Here is a 17,056-nt window from a genome sequence, read left to right as displayed (position 1 = left end):
AATGACCGGTACCGGATTATTCAGCATTCAGTTCAATGCATGGATACTGGGGAGAGCTTCCAAAAAGATATGTGGTAATAATAACAATTAATGAGCTGCAAACACAAAAAGATATGTTCAATCATATAGAAAAAGTGTGATCGGCACTACACACTGCATTAAAGGATCTTTATTGACCAATGCTCATACCCCAGGTGCGGCTTCAGTGTTTCAGTGGCGCTCAGTATATTTTCCAAACAGAGACACAACGTATCCATAGTAGCGCTGCACTCCTCGAATCTTCACGACTCAATGATTTTCGTTGTTTTACATAACAAACACTCAGGGGTTTAGGGATCTAAAAAGACTCCTCTCAGATTCGGCACGACGCCGTTTCTTTGATGCGCACCTTGAGCTCTAAACTTAAAAAGGCTCTGTCACCAGATTCTCAAACCCCTATCTCCTATTGCATGTGATCGGCGCTGCAATGTAGATAACAGTAACGTTTTATGTTTTTTTTAAAAACTTTAATTTTTGGCCAAGTTATGAGCTATTTTATATATATGTAAATGAGCTTTGAAATGGACAATTGAGCGTGTTTTTTTCGTTATGTCCAACTGGGCGTGTTTACGTGTATGACGCTGACCAATCAGTGACCAGTCAGCATCATACACTCATCTCCATTGATTTACACAGCAGCGATGTGCAGCCACATACACAGAGATTAACGTTACTGCAGTGTCCTGATAATGAATACACATGAAATCCAGCCTGGACGTCATGTGTATTCAGAATCCTGACACTTCTGACTCTTTTCTTTGAGATTTCCAGAAAGGGAAACGAAATCTCGCGAGAAAAAAAACAAAAACGTTACTGTTATCTACATTGCAGCGCCGATCACATGCAATAGGAGATAGGGGTTTGAGAATCTGGTGACAGAGCCTCTTTAACTGGTTGCCGACACAGGACGAGTATGCTCGTCCTGAGCGGCGAGCACTTCGCGCATTAGGACGAGCATACTCGTCCTGTGTGACAGCAGTCTCTGCCGTCTCTGTGTGTGCGATCGAGAGCGGGGCAACGGCTGTAATACACAGCCACGGCCCCGCTCTGACAGCGGAGAGGAGAGAAACATCTTCTCTCCGCTGTTAACCCTTTGAACGCCGCGATGACAGCTGATCGCGGCGTTCAAAGAGAGGGGACTGCACATTGATCGCGTCACAGAATATAACCGTGACGCGATCAAAGCCCACAACTCGTATGGCCAGACAGCCCAGGGTCCAGTGAAGGACCCCAGGGCTGTCTGAACATATTTCCTGTTGTTAGGGCATACTGAGGTATGTCCTAACAACTGCCTGTGTACGATCAGTAACAGGCTAATGTACTGGCATATAGATCTATGCCAGTACATTGCAGTTACAAAATAAAAATCAAAATGATAAATCCCTTTATGGGATTAACAAAAAAAGTTAAATGAATGTAAAAAAAAAATAATGGTAAATAAATAAATAAAAAGTAAAAAAAATACACAGAAACAGACATTTTTTATAATAAATAAACTTTTTAAAATATAAGTCCAAAAACATGAAATAATATAGACATATTTGGTATCGCCACGACCGTAACAACGTGTACAACAAATGTATACCATTATTTATGATGATCGGTGTATGGTGTAAAAAAAAAAATATTAAAACTGCTGCACAACTGCTTTTTTTCTTCATTTTAATCGAATTAAAAATTTATAGAAATTAAACGATAATGTATTTGTACCAAAAAATGGTACGTACATAAAGTACAACTCGTCCCGCAAAAAACAAAGTCTCATACAACTATGTCGTACAAAAAACAAAAGCGTTATGAGCGTCGGGATGCAAAGAGGGAAATGTAAAAAAAATTGCTCTGTCCTCAAGGCTAAAATTGGCCGTGTCCTTAAGGGGTTAATGAGTGTTTGTTGATTATAAGAAGCAACGAAAATAAATGCATCAAGATAATTCGGGGAGTGCGGTACTACATCTCGCTTGTGGATTGATAAGAAGATATGTGGTAACAATAATAATTAATGTGCTGCAAAGAAAGTCAAAATATAAAATAATAGAAAAAACACTATCCAAATATGAAAATAAGTGGTCTCTGTGGATGAATTTTTTATTTTATTTACCATCACATGCTACTAAAATGTGCCTTCTCATTTACCTCCCATCTTTGTGTAACAGACTTTTCACCAACTAAAGTGCTGAGAAGGCCGGATCTAAAATGTAGCCAAAAGGAAAGACAAAAAAACAAAGATTAAATTATAAAATATAAATAATTACTTCGCTATTTCACTAAACTAAGCTTCATTTTACAAGACTTATTTTTGATTATTGAGTATTAAGGAAATGAGTTGTGAGAGATTTGTATCGACATGGAAAACTTGTGGACAATCCGTTTGGAATCAAAAATCAAAGTCAACTAATGTGAACAAATGTCTAGATACCAATTACAAAGCCTTTAGAGAAAAAGTCGTTACATTTGTTACAAAATATCAACAGGAATTTAATGTAAATGAAAAAAAAAAAACAAGAAAAGGGCCACAGACAGGCCTTGACTGTTTATAGGCTGTCGCTCTTTGCTAGGTGGCTTAAGAAGTGCTGGCCTCGTACATAAGACAACCAAAGCTGATGCCACAGATGGTTCCACCTTTGATTTACATTGGCTCGATCTTTTGTGTTTTTTCACTTATTTCCCCACTTACTTTCTGCAGGAAAATCACAACTGTCAACAAGCTGCTGTTGACGGATTTGCGAGTCTTATGATTTGTCTGTATTTAGCATTTTAAGAATATAAAAATGTATCCACATGTGAACGGTCTGTGGGTCTGACCGGTTCATTAACCCCTTAATATCCCCTGCGGCCAGACTCATAACACATGAATAAGAATGTACATGGCATTCACATGTAAATTAGACTAGTTCAATGTTCATGTGTTATTGAGGATTTCTCCCCAAAATATAAAATTTGCCACACACCTGTAAATTAGAACTTAGACCAGTAGCCAAAGTTTATATATACGATTTACTTATAGAGATATTGACAAGAACAAAAGACTGTAAACTCGGATTTACTTGGCATTTTTAAGTTTTGGGTTGAAATGCTCTTTAAAACAAACATCAGAGGCATAATACGGTCTATCAGAAGCAGTGAACTTGCTTGTTGACAGTTTCCAAGTAGCAGCAATTTTATTTTTAACGCTTTACAGGGTAAAAATTAGCTGAAAAATAGTGACTTTTGTACGTATAACACCACCTTCCTCATACAGTGAGTAATGAACCCCATCAACCTTGATGTCCATAGGTATTAAGAAAGACACAGTAGCTATTAAAAAGACTAACAAACTAGAAATTCTTCAAGTTTTTTTTATTTTTTTTTATATGCTCTTTAGCGCACAGTCATTTTCAGTGATGATTAAGGCAAGTCTTGTTTGTCCTCTTTTTACTCATGACAATATAATTACGGGTTCTCAAAAGATAATTGCTGCAAACTAAGTAAATAATGACTATAGTGACAGACAGAGCAACGCGTCTCCGTGTTTTCAATGTGAAGCTTTTTAGATACAGGCTTTATAAACAGTTTCAAAGCGCTTCAGTTATTTTTTTTTGTCTTTATTCTAAACAAATGTATAATAGGGAATATGAATCACAGGGAAAAGTTATGTAACAACGACAATATTTAAAAATTACATTATTAAAAATAAAAATTAAAAAAAATGTAAAAAAAAAATTGTACCAAGGAAATGTGAAACCTACGTAGATTTATTAAAACTAGTACAAATAAAAAAAAGGAGCATCTGCCTAGAATAGCCAATCAGGTTCTAGCTTTCATTTTTCAAATAGTCTCCAAAAAATAAGAGCTGGAATCTGATTGGTCACATTGGGAACTTCCTCCACCTTTCCCTGGCACTAGTTTTGATATAGCTATATACTCTATGGGGGAGATCTAACAGATTGTAGCATTATAACAGGCAGTATTAAACAGCGGAATATAGCACTCTAATGTAACCAGTGACATTTCATCTGTATCCATATCAATATAGATCAGTGTTTCTAAGCTAGGTACCCCCTACCCGAACTATGATAAATTACATCGAAGAACCCCCAAGGCTTTGATCCTAGACTTTTCTGAACACTGTAAGCATAGCAAATAGGCAGTGAAAGCACCTCCTAGAAAAATGGCATGTAACCCCTTGGGGTATACATACCACAGATTGAGAACCAAGGGTGTAGGATGCGAAGATTCAAAACTACAATAAAAGTATGCACAAAAATATTACCCTTGCTCCACACTGGTATTGGGACGCTGCCCAGAAACGGACTCTGAGCTGTCGGTCAAAGATGGCACAACTGCCAAGAACCTGGAGAAAAAAAGTTACCAGATTAATTGTATGTTTTTAGTATCTTTATTTAAAGGTATCCATTCTTATTTTGTCTGCTTAATAATGGCCACCAATTCTGTGCTCATTTTACTTCACTCTATATAATTTACTATGTCAATAAGGACACAAAGCTCGCTATAAAAATGTGACTAAACTTTATTGGCACCAACATGTGGCAGCTTCAGCTACACACTGGTCTGATAAACTTGCTCTTTGTAGCCCATTGTTGCTACCCTAAAGTACAATTATTTTTATTATGGGTGAGAAGAATAAAGACTATTATTATTTCACGTCATGTGCGTTGTAGACTCACCTCTGGTAAACTTTGTTCCGAACTCCCTTTTGAAAAGCCAGTAAATAGTTGCGTCCATCTGCTGAGAATACTTCAACAGCAATTGGCTACAAGGAGACAAAAAAACCCTGATGTTAAAATAACCCTCAATATGATGTCGCTTCTAAAAACTGTAAATATATATTATATATACAGTGGTTTGGTAGCACATAGCTAGGATAGTTAGTCCTCAACAAGGGTATATATATCATAGAGTTACTGCTTTGAGGCGACCAAACTGGTCGCACAACTCTTCCGTTAAGCCAGACATCCACTGTGAGTTGTCACACCTAGCAAAGTTGTCAAGACATCTACGATTTTTCAACCGTCCCACTATACCGATGGCCAGATGGCATAGTCGGATGCCATCTCTGAATCTTAAAAAGATGTTGGAGAATCATTTTTGGGCACTTATCTCACACTTCTGGTCTCCAGAAGTGCTCAATTGCTGGATATACATGATACTATTAACTACCCTATTGTTATATCAGGAAGGAATACCACACAATGTAAAGCTGGCTTCAGGGTGTTCAGAACCGCAGCAAGGCTCCCCTCCATAGTTCATACATTGTACAAGAATCATGAGAGAAGGGAACCAGCTTGAGGGTCACAGCACTTTTTAAATTTCTATAGTATAAGAAGTTGGTGGCACATAAGCATTGGAATTGGCATGGATCTGGGGCGTGTAGAATTGTACTATGAAGGTACCCTCTCCTCTATGCATATCCTTGGTGTTTCCTCAATTTGGAGGTAAACATAATTAAATAGACGTCATTATTTATTTCTGAAAGAAGTAAAACTATCTTATTTTATGAATGTATTTTTGGATATGTCTTTAGCACTACATTCTACAGTCGACCACGCTATTGCTTCCGGCAAAACGACGGGTCCGGTGCACAACAGAGACAAACGGAAAACAAGGGCACCGGATCCGTCACCATTGAAATCAATAGCGATGGAAACGGAAACCTCTGGTTTCCGTTCGGTGTCAGTTTGTGTCTGCTCAGGGTCCGGTTCTGACGGAAAGCTCAGACGGAACGTCAGAACGGGACCCCAAAGCAGATGTTAACAGAGCCCTTGCAGTAGAAAAGAACTAGATAAAAGAGTAAAAGAGTAAAACGTTTATACGAACAAGCCCTAAATATTTATCAGGCACATAACCATGTGCAGTCTGACTCAATGAATAGACAGCAGGTCAATGACAGCCAACCGCCAATTCGCAATCACATATGTATGTATGGGAGCAAAAATTATGTGCAGTTGTCAGCTATGTATCAGCATACAGTATATAACATTTACAAACGTACACCAATGAAGCTAGCTCATGTATTTTGAGCCTGAACTGCATTAGTGTATATTTTTAGCTGTCCACAAATATTCAGCATGCACTGGCTAATGATGTAAAATGCATATATTACAAGTAATAGACCAAAACAATAAAAGCTTACATACTTGTTACTTATGTGATGGGTTTGTATTGTAACAGTGTAAACAGTGCTTTAGTGTACACATAAAAAAAATAAAAATCATAGAAGTCATAGGGACAAAACCCGTAGCAGAATCCGCACATAACACGTGCAGATTTGGTTGTGGAAATGCTGTGGAAAATCGGCTTAATTTCTGTCTTGTGTGAATCCAGCCTTATAAAGTGCGTATCCACCATTTCATTCACAATTTTACAGGCTTCAGAGCTGACATCTCCCATCATTCCTTTCTGGCTAAATGTCCCCACAAAGCTTGCTGGGGATTTGCATTCTGAGAAGTCTTTACCCCAGGCTCAGTACAGTAATCTAATGTAGGAAACACTAACTCTCCCACTGTATTATAGGGGCTCAGCTAAGCGGTTAGATGTGTCTGGTGCTTCTGCATCTGCAAGCTTGTCAACGGTTTCTAATGACAACTTGCAGAATTGTAAATTAAGCTTTAGACTACAATCAGGGCCGGTCTTAGGTTAGATGGCGCCCCGTGCAAAATGATTTTTAGGCGCCCCACCCCATCATAAAAAAAAATGCCCCATAAAAAAAGTATAATGCCCCTTTAGTGCCCCCATAAAGTAGAACAATATTTAATAATATAATATATTACAACCCCTTCAAGGACACAGTATTTTGTCCTCTAATTATGCCCACAATATTATGCCCCCTGTAAGACCCCTACACAGTATAATGCCCACTTAGTGGCCCCCACACAGTATAGTGCCCCCTGTAGATTTTGCCATACAGCCTCCCTGTAGATAGTGCCATAATCCCCCACCTCCTCCTTGTAGATAGTGCCCCCTGTAGATTGTACCATACAGCCTTCCTGTAGACAGTGCCATGATCCTCAACCTCCTCCTTGTAGATCGTGCCATACAGCCCCCCCACCTCCCCCTTTCTAGACCGTGCCCCCAAACAAAAACAAAAATTTTACTCACCTAAGCCCCGTTCCCACGACGAACTGAGCTGCTCCACGATGGGATCCTTGCGTAGGCCGGTGTGATCCTGTAGCCTAGTACAGAGTTTCCCAACCTTTTAGGACTCGAGGCACCACTGGAAAAATAAAATTTCCACAGGGCACCCCTACCAAAAATTGTTTTGAGAAAGACAGAAAACGGCTAAAAACAAGAACTGCACTCGTAGGGTATGTTCACACAGCGTTTTTTGTAAGGCAAAAAAAATCTGCCTCAAAATTCCTTCAGGAATTTTGAAGCAGATTTTTAATTGACAGCGTTGTTTGACCTTATTTTTTTTGCGTTTTTTCTTAAGCCATTGAAGCTAATGCAAAAGACGAAGGCAAAAAAGCACCAAACGAGCGCCGCAGTTATTTTCTGCCTCCTAATAATTTCAATTGGAGGTCAGAGGTGGAAACCACTTGAAGACCATCAGCCCCCCACTCACAGTAAAATGACCATCAGCCCCCCACTCACAGTAAAGTGACCATCAGCCCCTCCACTCACAGTAAAATGACCATCAGCCCCCCACTCACAGTAAAATGACCATCAGCCCCCCACTCACAGTAAAATGACCATCAGCCCCTCCACTCACAGTAAAATGACCATCAGCCCCCCACTCACAGTAAAATGACCATCAGCCCCTCCACTCACAGTAAAATGACCATCAGCCCGCCACTCACAGTAAAATGACCATCAGCTCGCCGCTCACAGTAAAATGATCATCAGCCCCCCATTCACAGTATTGAGCTGGCTTGAGCAACCAAGACTGACTGGTTACTAGGGACGTGCTTCCAGTCAACAACTATTACAAAGCCTTAGTTATAAGGCAGAGCTTCCATGTCAGTGAATGCTCACCCTTGAACACCATTTATTTTTTGTTGCTCTAAACAGATCCTAAATTCTGCGGTGATTAATCTGTTAATATTTCTTTATATATCTTTGGGAAAGGGTTTTCTTCCTTTGTCGGACAGGATTCATTCCAGTATTTACACATATGTGAATGTAACATGGTCAAAAAGCTGGACTGGCAGAGTGCGGACAGTTTAAAAGAGGTAAAGCAGCTTGATACCAGTCAAGTCATGTCACCAATGCATGACAGCATGGTGGCTCGGTGTCAGCACTGTTACCTTGCATCACCTAGGTATGAAACCAACCAAGGAATGCAAGAAGTTTGTATATTCTCCCTGTATTTGCGGGGTTTCCTCCTACGCCCCAAAAATATACTTCTAGGTTAAATGGTTTCCTAGGAAATTAAATCTTGCGTGTGTCTGAGATAGGGAGATTTAGATGGTTAGGGACTGATGTAATGTAAGTGATTAGAATTATCCACAGCGCATCAGAATATGTTGGCCTTATATAAACAAGGGGAAATAAATAAATTATTACTTGCTTTTGTATTATGAACAATGGTTACCACAAGCAAACAATGCCTGTGGTCCAAAAAATTATTTGAAGGATTATTACACATTAAAAATCAATAATTTATTTTGTTTGTGATGATGCATAATTTTATAGCACAGATTCTTCATGACGTCTTATGTTATGTAAGGAATGACACGGGCAAATCATATTTAGTGACAGATACACATCTGGATCAGTTATTACTCCGAGAAGCCTACCTGTAACAGATATCTTCGTTTATGAACCTCTTTGATATCTTCATAAGCAAAAATGCTGCAAGTTCTTCTCAGTTGGCTGGGACCCTGTCTTGCTCCCCGAGGGATGATTGGCTCATGCATACTAGAATAAAAAAATGTCCAATAAAAGCAAAGCAATGAAAATTACCCATCATATAACTCATGTTACATAGACCATTGAGTAAGCCAGAAGCCATCTTACAAGCTTTGAGGAATGACGTGAATGTCCATAAATTCCATTTTTATGTCTGTGTTTTAATTTGAGAGAGTCACTTACTTCACTGGTAGAGTTTCAATATCCCGAATTTCCCTGTTGGCTGTCAGTGTAAACCCATCAACAACGTAGAAATGTTCTTTGCCGAACAGCAGGAGCCCTTCACCAGTGTCTAGGCCCTGAACCCTTGCAGAGCGGTACATGTGCTGAATCTAAATTTGATATATAGGAAATTATGTAAATAAACAATAGAATAAATTTAAAAAGGGGTTTTCCCATCAGACATTTATGAGATATTCACAGGATATGTCATAAATGTCAGATAGATGTGGGTCCCACCTTTGGGACCTGCACATATCTCTAGAACAGGCCCCCCTAAACCCTGTTCTACCGCTTTGTGTTGTGGCTGATGCGTGTGATTCCCAAACATGAATGACGGAATCAGGTTAGCGCGATGAGCTACGCGGTTTTCGTAACTCTCATAGTAGTGAATGGCAGTTACGTTTGCTCTGTAACTACCATTCAGTTCTATGGGACTTATGGAAACATCGTAGCTCAGCGCGCTAACCTGATTCCGTCATTCATGTTTGGGAATCACACGCATCAGCCACAACACAGAGCGGTAGAACAGGGTTTAGGGGGGCCTGTTCTAGAGATATGTGCAGGTCCCAAAGGTGGGACCCACATCTATCTGACATTTATGACATATCCTGTGAATATCTCATAAATGTCTGATGGGAAAAACCCCTTTAAGGACAAATTATACTGGAGTACTAAAATGTTAGAAAACATACACACATGATTAGATAGATAGATAGGATAGATAGATTTAGTTCATTATTTCCACTATGACATATCAACCAATAGGTGGTGCCATTGTATTCATAATTATAAAGTGTAGAAAAAACTATGATCTTGTAACTAAAAAAGAGAAATATAAAATAAAAATTATAAATCGAGGCAGCGTATGTGAGTGTTTATAAAAGGCTTGATCTAAAAACCACCTGTACAATTACAAAGCCATTCACACTACCTTTTCTCCTTCCTCAAGTAGTCTCAGAAGGGTGGTACTGTCCATCTTCTCATCCTCATCTATGGAAGAGCCTTCACTTAACTGGTCTTGTAAGAGCTCCTGGTTCTCATCTTCTCCCCCATCAGGAGCAGATCTTGATCGTTTAAGAGGGGCTTTTACAAGGCCTGAAAGAAAGCAATATTATTTTTCAACTTTAAGTCTCCTCCTACCACAGGAAACAGCTTACTTTTCCGGTTTACATACACTGAGAACACACACTAGTTTTTAAATGTAAAGTTCCATGTAAAGTGCTACAGCCCATCAATGAAGTACGTGAAGCAGTGAAGTCCAGTGCAAAGTATCAGACACAGCTATATGTACAAGAGCATTGTGCTGATCGGCGGAGTTCCTGGGGGGGTGGACCTCCACTAATCAGAAATTAATGGTCTATCCATAGCCATCAATGTCCAATACCAGTAGCCCCTTTTAAAGTTCAATGGGATTTTGAACTAATTAATGCTAATCATCTTTTTTTCTGCACTATATTCTCCTTGGCAGGCCAGGTTCACACAGCGCTGATTCCGGCTTTTTTTCAGTATTAAAATCAGCATAGAAAACGCGCCTCTTTTGGCTCTCATTCCTTTGAATGAGAATTAGCTTTGTGTGAACTAAATCAGCGGCGCTGAAAAAAGAAAGCCAGATGACCTATCTTGGCACAGATTTCAAACCATATATCCCTATTGAAAACAATGGGAAGCTAAAAAAACAGCGCCCAATAGCTTGGCCGCTGTTTTTTGTGCTACAAAAAGCCAAAAACAACATCCAAAACAGCTTGCATTTTAAAATCTGCATCCAAAATCAGCCAGGCAAAACAGGTTGATTTTGGAGGCAGATTCAGAAACAGTTTTTTTTTTTCAGCCTCCCCTAAGTACTCTGTGAACATACCCTTTCTGCAGAAGCTTGAGCGTTTTTTCCAACAGACATTAATGTCGGCTGAACAAGCCAGTTTAAGGGGGACGTCTGACAGTCTAATGTGTATGGGGCAGACCAACAGTCCATGGACAATTCATGCTTTGTTCTCCAGAAGATACAGTAAGTAGTCATCAGAGGTGTTAGCCGATCCAAGCACATGTTTATGGGGAATTGGGAGAGATCGCTGTTAAGCTGACAGTTATATCTTGTGTATGGCCAGCTTAAGTAGTAACCATTTGTGGGCAATTAATTTAGGTCAACCGGTCACTGAGCGTGCATAGAAGTTCATCAAAACACTTCCTCTCTCTGCTCTTCCTCTCATCAGGTCAGTCAATCTTGTGTATAATGCTTCCATAGTAACAACCCTGCATCTTCAGTGTCTGCTTAGCTTAATAAACAAAGGGAAGGCAAATAACAGACCACATGCACTAGCCATGTAAACTCCCCCTCTTAGGGTTTTCTTTTACATAAGTCAAAGCAATCCGGTAGAAAATGGCTAAAAAATGTGTTTTCAAGCTAAATAAAAATATCGTTAATTAACAGTGAAACCTAAACTGAATAAAAAGCTGGGTTTAAAAAGACTTACTATAAAACTTTCTAAACTAAGAAGTCTGTAAGGGGCCGTTCACATAGGTCTGTTGTCCCTGTCAGTTTCCCTCCGGCGTGTTGCAGAAAAGCCAGAGGGAAACTGACGCTATAACGGATCTCATAGCTTTTCTATGGGATCTGTTCTGGCACATGGGACATAAGTTGTGCCGCCGTACGGCACCGGACCTGTATCAGAAAGGAATCCAAAAACGTTAACTGCAGCGTTTTTGTGTCCGGCTCCCTGGGAGGTCCAGCGCCGTATCCTATTTAATGTATTGTTCAACAAGCTCAACACCGGCTGCTACCGCATCCACCTTCCGGCAGCACACGGCGTGGATGTCCCCGACCAGAGCATTGCAGACACTCTGGCCGGGTAGCAGGAGCAGAAATTCAGTGCCACCCATGCCCCCCTGTAGATGGCTCTGCCCAAGCCCCCCCTGCTGATAGCGCCACCCCCTGTAGATCGCGCCACTTACGCCCCCCCTGTAGATACCCGTCACACCCCTGTATATAGCGCTACCCCCACTGTAGATAGCTCCACTGTAGCTTCCTCTAGGAGCGGACAGCCCGGCCAGAACGTCGGCTCCAGGAGGAGCCCTTGACATCACTGTCCATGTACATATGGACCGTGATGTCAGGGGTTCCCTCTAGGATCGGAACCCCCGGCCAGAGCGTCAAGAACGCTCTGGCCGGGGATTCCCTCCTGGAGGAGCCCCTGACGTCACAGTCCATATATGGACAGGGACATCATGGGCTCCGTCTAGTAGCGGAATCCCCAGCCAGAGCGTTTCCGACGCTCTGGCCGGGGACTCTGCTCACTGTCCATATAAGAAGGGGCGGTGAGTAGCACTATCTACGGTTTGGCATGAGTAGTTCTATCTGCATGGGGGGCATGAGTGGCGCTATCTACAGAGGTCACTGTGGCACTATCTGCAGACGGGCACTGTGGCATTATCGGCAGAGGGCACTGTAGCACTATCGGCAGAGGGCACTGTGGCATTATCGGCAGAGGGCCCTGTGGCATTATCGGCAGAGGGCACTGTGGCATTATCGGCAGAGGGCCCTGTGGCATTATCGGCAGAGGGCACTGTGGCATTATCGGCAGAGGGCACTGTGGCATTATCGGCAGAGGGCACTGTGGCATTATCTACAGAGGGTGTGTGGTATTATCTATAGAGGGAACTGTGGCATTATCTACACATGAAATTCATCTGTTTGAAAACTGATGCAAAACGGGTCACAATCAGCCGTCAAAAACTGAAACACGGACATGGAAAGGATACAAAACAGATGCAAAACGGCTGTCAATGACTGACCGAGGCGGCCGCTTTTAATGGCCGACAGCCAAACCTCGTCGTGTAAATAGAAACAGCAGCAATCCCAGCGTGGTGTGGGGTGGGTAGGAAATGCAGGGTGGGATTGGGTAGCAGTAAAGGCACCAAAAACGAGCTACTCTCTGAAGTTAGGGCTGGTGTTTGGTGTCTTTGCAGGTTCACAAGCTGCTTCGAAGATCTGAGGTCAGTGGACAGCAGGTGCCTTCTGGGCTCTCCCTTTCGGCACTGCACTGAATATGAGACACGTGACATTACAATATTGTGTGTCAGACTTCAGTGTAACGCCGAGGCTGGAGCAAAGAAGGACAGCCCTGACACTCTAGGATTACATCAGAAGTTTTGTGAAATGACAAGTATACAACATGTATCTAATCTATCATGTATCCAATCTATCACAAACTATGCACCACTCTGATAAAATTGGCACAATTTCCATCCCTAGATTACCTTTTGATGGCCCATTGTGGTAAAAACTGATGACAACGAACGACAACCGATGGTTTTGTAGTAAAAATTCTGAAAAAAGCCTGATGGCAACTGATACATTTTTGCATCAGTTGTAATCACTTGAGAGACAAAAAAACAAAAAACTGATGCGGATGCAACTGATAAATGTGAACACGGCCAACACTGATATAAATCCAAATGAACATTTCTGTGTAGTACTCCAGGCAAAGAAGTGACGAGATGTTGAGTCCTATAGACTGTAATACTAGTAACTCTTTGACTGGTGAATTACTTCTCATGCTCCGTTACCTTTCACTCTGGCGATGGTGTCTTCCCCATGTTCTGGCTCATGATGGGCAGCTTCCCCCTCCGAGGTTTCTTCCACCGTATCCTGAAACACTGCTGGGTTCCCTGGCATTAGGCGCATGTAATAGTCTTTGCTGTCATAGCTAATGGCACGACGGTAACGGACAGGTTTCTGTGTTGTACATAATAACAAAAAAGTAGTCATATGTATAGATAAAAACAAGCATATAAAGACTATGGCACGATTATATACTGGTACAACTACCATAGCTCAATAATACTTATGTAACACTAAGGGCTCATTTACACAAGTCTATTTGTGTTACACATTCTAAGTGCGTATCTACATGACGTACTCCATGAGCTTATGCATGATATCTGAACAATGTCCAGCTTAATTACATTTGTGTATTCTATGACGGTATCTGTACAACACATTTTGAACCAAAAATAGGAATGGATATATTTTCCAAAGGAAATCCATTATTTAAAGCGCTGACCAGTCATGAGCTTAAACATGATATGCGAGTCCGTTCCTTTTGGTGAAGCTTAGATGCCATTTATTTTCCTCAGTACTTTCTAATTGGCTGCCTTTAGTTCACATCTTTAGGGCAGCGCTGTGATCTCGGACTACAGCTTAGCTACAATGCCCACTGGGAATCTGAGGTAGTCTGAAATCCACCTCCTGTCTGATGATTGGTTCAGGCTGCTGCTCTCTCCCTCCCAACCGGTCTTCAGATTGACTGTTGTGTATAAACGCTAGTCTTTCACACGATCACCGGGTAGTCAGTGCAAGAGCAGAATTATTATAAGATACAGACTACTAAACCACAAGCGAGAAAAAGATGAACGTCAGGTAATTGTCACATGTATACTGAGGCAAATGAGCCCTAGTAGAGGGGGAGCCTGGAGAGTCACTTTAACTACAGATGCGGTAGAATCTAAACCCTTATGTGGAGCATAACTACATCACATTAGTGACAATGCCCAACATCTGAATAACAAATAATGTTCTAAAGACTAAAAGGAATAGTTTTACAAAAAAATCAAAAGAACATTTTCAGCTCTGTTCAGCACTGAGGAATGTAGGACACTTGGTCCGACTCCTTTTGTAAGTTGAAAGTTGCTGGTCTCTATAGTACGTCACCCAGGCATGGCCGAATCAAATAAACCTTCTCTTTAAACTCTGGAAACAAACATTTCAGCACTCTGGTATTTCCACAGACACAAAGGGGCAGTGTGCAGTGAACAAGACATGACAGCTGGCCGGACACACCAACACCGGCCTGTTCAAGAGTAATATCCTACTCCCTCACAACATAGAGTGAGGTTCTAGACTAAGTGCCCACAGAAGCAGATAGCTCATGCAGAAGCGGACAGAAATATTTCCCACATCCTTGAAAATGAACATATAACGCACTGTATTAACATCGCGGTCATCCCCAACATCCATACTTAAAGGCATTGTAACCTCACGTTTTATTCTCTTCATATTTTAAATATAGTTAAAGCTAAATGTACGGCAATAGTTCCTGGAATAGGATCCTACATTGTTACCTGGTTAGTAGACACGGCTATAGACATACCAGTAATATAGCCGATAATAAACTTGTGTGTATAAAAAAAAACCCTGAGCATCTACGATGAAGAAGCCATTGTTATAGGCCGATGGAAAACTATTCCAGTGGTTAGTTACATTTCTCTTGGGACATTGATGTTACACTTGAGGAGTATAACTATAAGCAGACGAGAATTGACTTTGCTGGGCAATGTAAGTATTGTATGAGTTATACTTCATTCCACAATTTTACATTGATGTTATTTTATCAAAACTTTGATAAAGGAGTCACGATTGTTGTGATTCTGAATTCTTGGCCACTTTATCAAACACAATTGTATTTGTAGAAAAAAAGTAGAGCAGGGGCTTCATAAATATGGCGTCTGACCCGAATGCCATATTTTCAATGTATTTATGCCATCAAATTGTCATTGCTAGATCTTCGTTGACGTTTCCCTATTTCTAGACATAATACCTCTAACAATATTGTCATTTCAATGCCTTTAATTATGTAAATGTGGCCCCCTCAGTAAAGAAAAATAATAATTTTCAAGAGAACTAGAAATAAAAACACATGTGGTGGGATACAATTCTACACAGAATAAAAGCGTAATTTAGATCTCTAGGCAATGACCTATGAAGTTAAACTCATTGGCGCTATAGTCATTTTCAGAGTGGAACTCTAGGGTGAAAGGCAATAGTTGTGTTATTCTATATATGCAGAGCAGCCGGACTGTCGAGCTTCAGAAAGCTTTGTTAGAACATGCTCTAGTGATGCTCTTTAGTACGGACAACTTCTTTACTACGTTTTTACCTTCTCAAGAGATAACATGAAGACCCCATCAGAGGATTCAGGCAGTGTACACGGAAAGTCAGACTAAAAAATTGGGTATTAGGTATAAACATCAGAAGGGTACATTACACGTCTGTCAAAAATGAAATCGTATTGATATACAGTACACGGAGAGAGGTTATATTTTTCTGTTTTGTCAGCTCTGCTAAGTACTCAATACTACCACATAACAAAATCCATCCAATCCAAACATCCAACCATGGCGGTCCCTGCATGTAGCATGCCATGTTTGGATCATATGGAGGCAAGTTTTATAGATTATTCAAAATGATGCCCATAATTCACTACCATCTAGTGACATTATAATGCCTCAGGCAGTGACTTCTAGTGGAAGGATAGGCTCAATGCTCAAGCAACATCGGTAGTATTAAGTTTCGGTATACGGATGTAAAAATGGTAATATATTAAAAGGTAAAACATATTCTACTCCTATAGTCATCTACAGTAACATATAATAAGGTAATAAAGACCATTCTCAAGGTCCCTGTTGGGAAGGATGCTCACCATTGTATTGGTATCTTGCTCCATTTCAGGGATGTAAGGATAGTGAATATAGAACATGTCATTTCTCACAACTTTCTTCCTCATTCTACATGGCCCTTCAGTCATCTCCAACATCCACTTATCCAAGTGTGATCCAATAGGTGGTCCCCACAACCCTCTTTCCCGTAGTAGTTCATACTCAATCTGATTCCATTCCTCGGTCACATATTTCAAGGCATTTTGTTGACGCTGTTTATATAAAAACATAAAAAGGATAGTAAGGCTCTTAATTTGGCAGTCAAATACTGTGTAACCTGTAAATAGAAGTCCTATATAAAGTCCCTATAGAAGCTCAATGCTGATGTGCTTACATTTTTTAAAATGTAAATATTTTTTATTATATATACATACATACGGTATATATACAGATACATATATATCACAATGTGAAGAAAGAAATAGAGCCACACTCACCCAGTCTGACGTTTTCATATGTTTAA

General features: G+C 40.5%; 1 protein-coding gene across 4 annotated transcripts in view; it reads right to left on the bottom strand.

Annotated features, from left to right (window-relative positions):
- Positions 1-17,056, bottom strand: part of WDFY3 (WD repeat and FYVE domain containing 3) — a 242,538-nt gene that overhangs the window by 26,631 nt on the left and 198,851 nt on the right. For all 4 annotated transcript variants that reach the window (XM_075861070.1, XM_075861080.1, XM_075861090.1 and 1 more), the window contains 8 exons: positions 16,578-16,805; positions 13,666-13,834; positions 10,037-10,200; positions 9,067-9,215; positions 8,772-8,892; positions 4,704-4,789; positions 4,289-4,369; positions 2,173-2,227 (listed from right to left, as the gene is read on the bottom strand). In XM_075861070.1, coding sequence (XP_075717185.1) covers positions 2,173-2,227; positions 4,289-4,369; positions 4,704-4,789; positions 8,772-8,892; positions 9,067-9,215; positions 10,037-10,200; positions 13,666-13,834; positions 16,578-16,805 — 1,053 coding nt within the window. The remainder of the gene's footprint in view (positions 1-2,172; positions 2,228-4,288; positions 4,370-4,703; positions 4,790-8,771; positions 8,893-9,066; positions 9,216-10,036; positions 10,201-13,665; positions 13,835-16,577; positions 16,806-17,056) is intronic.

This window comes from Rhinoderma darwinii, chromosome 1 (genome assembly GCF_050947455.1).
Source record: "Rhinoderma darwinii isolate aRhiDar2 chromosome 1, aRhiDar2.hap1, whole genome shotgun sequence".
NCBI classification, from domain to species: domain Eukaryota; kingdom Metazoa; phylum Chordata; class Amphibia; order Anura; family Rhinodermatidae; genus Rhinoderma; species Rhinoderma darwinii.
Note: the sequence above shows the minus strand (reverse complement) of the source record. Positions and strands in the feature narration are given on the sequence as shown.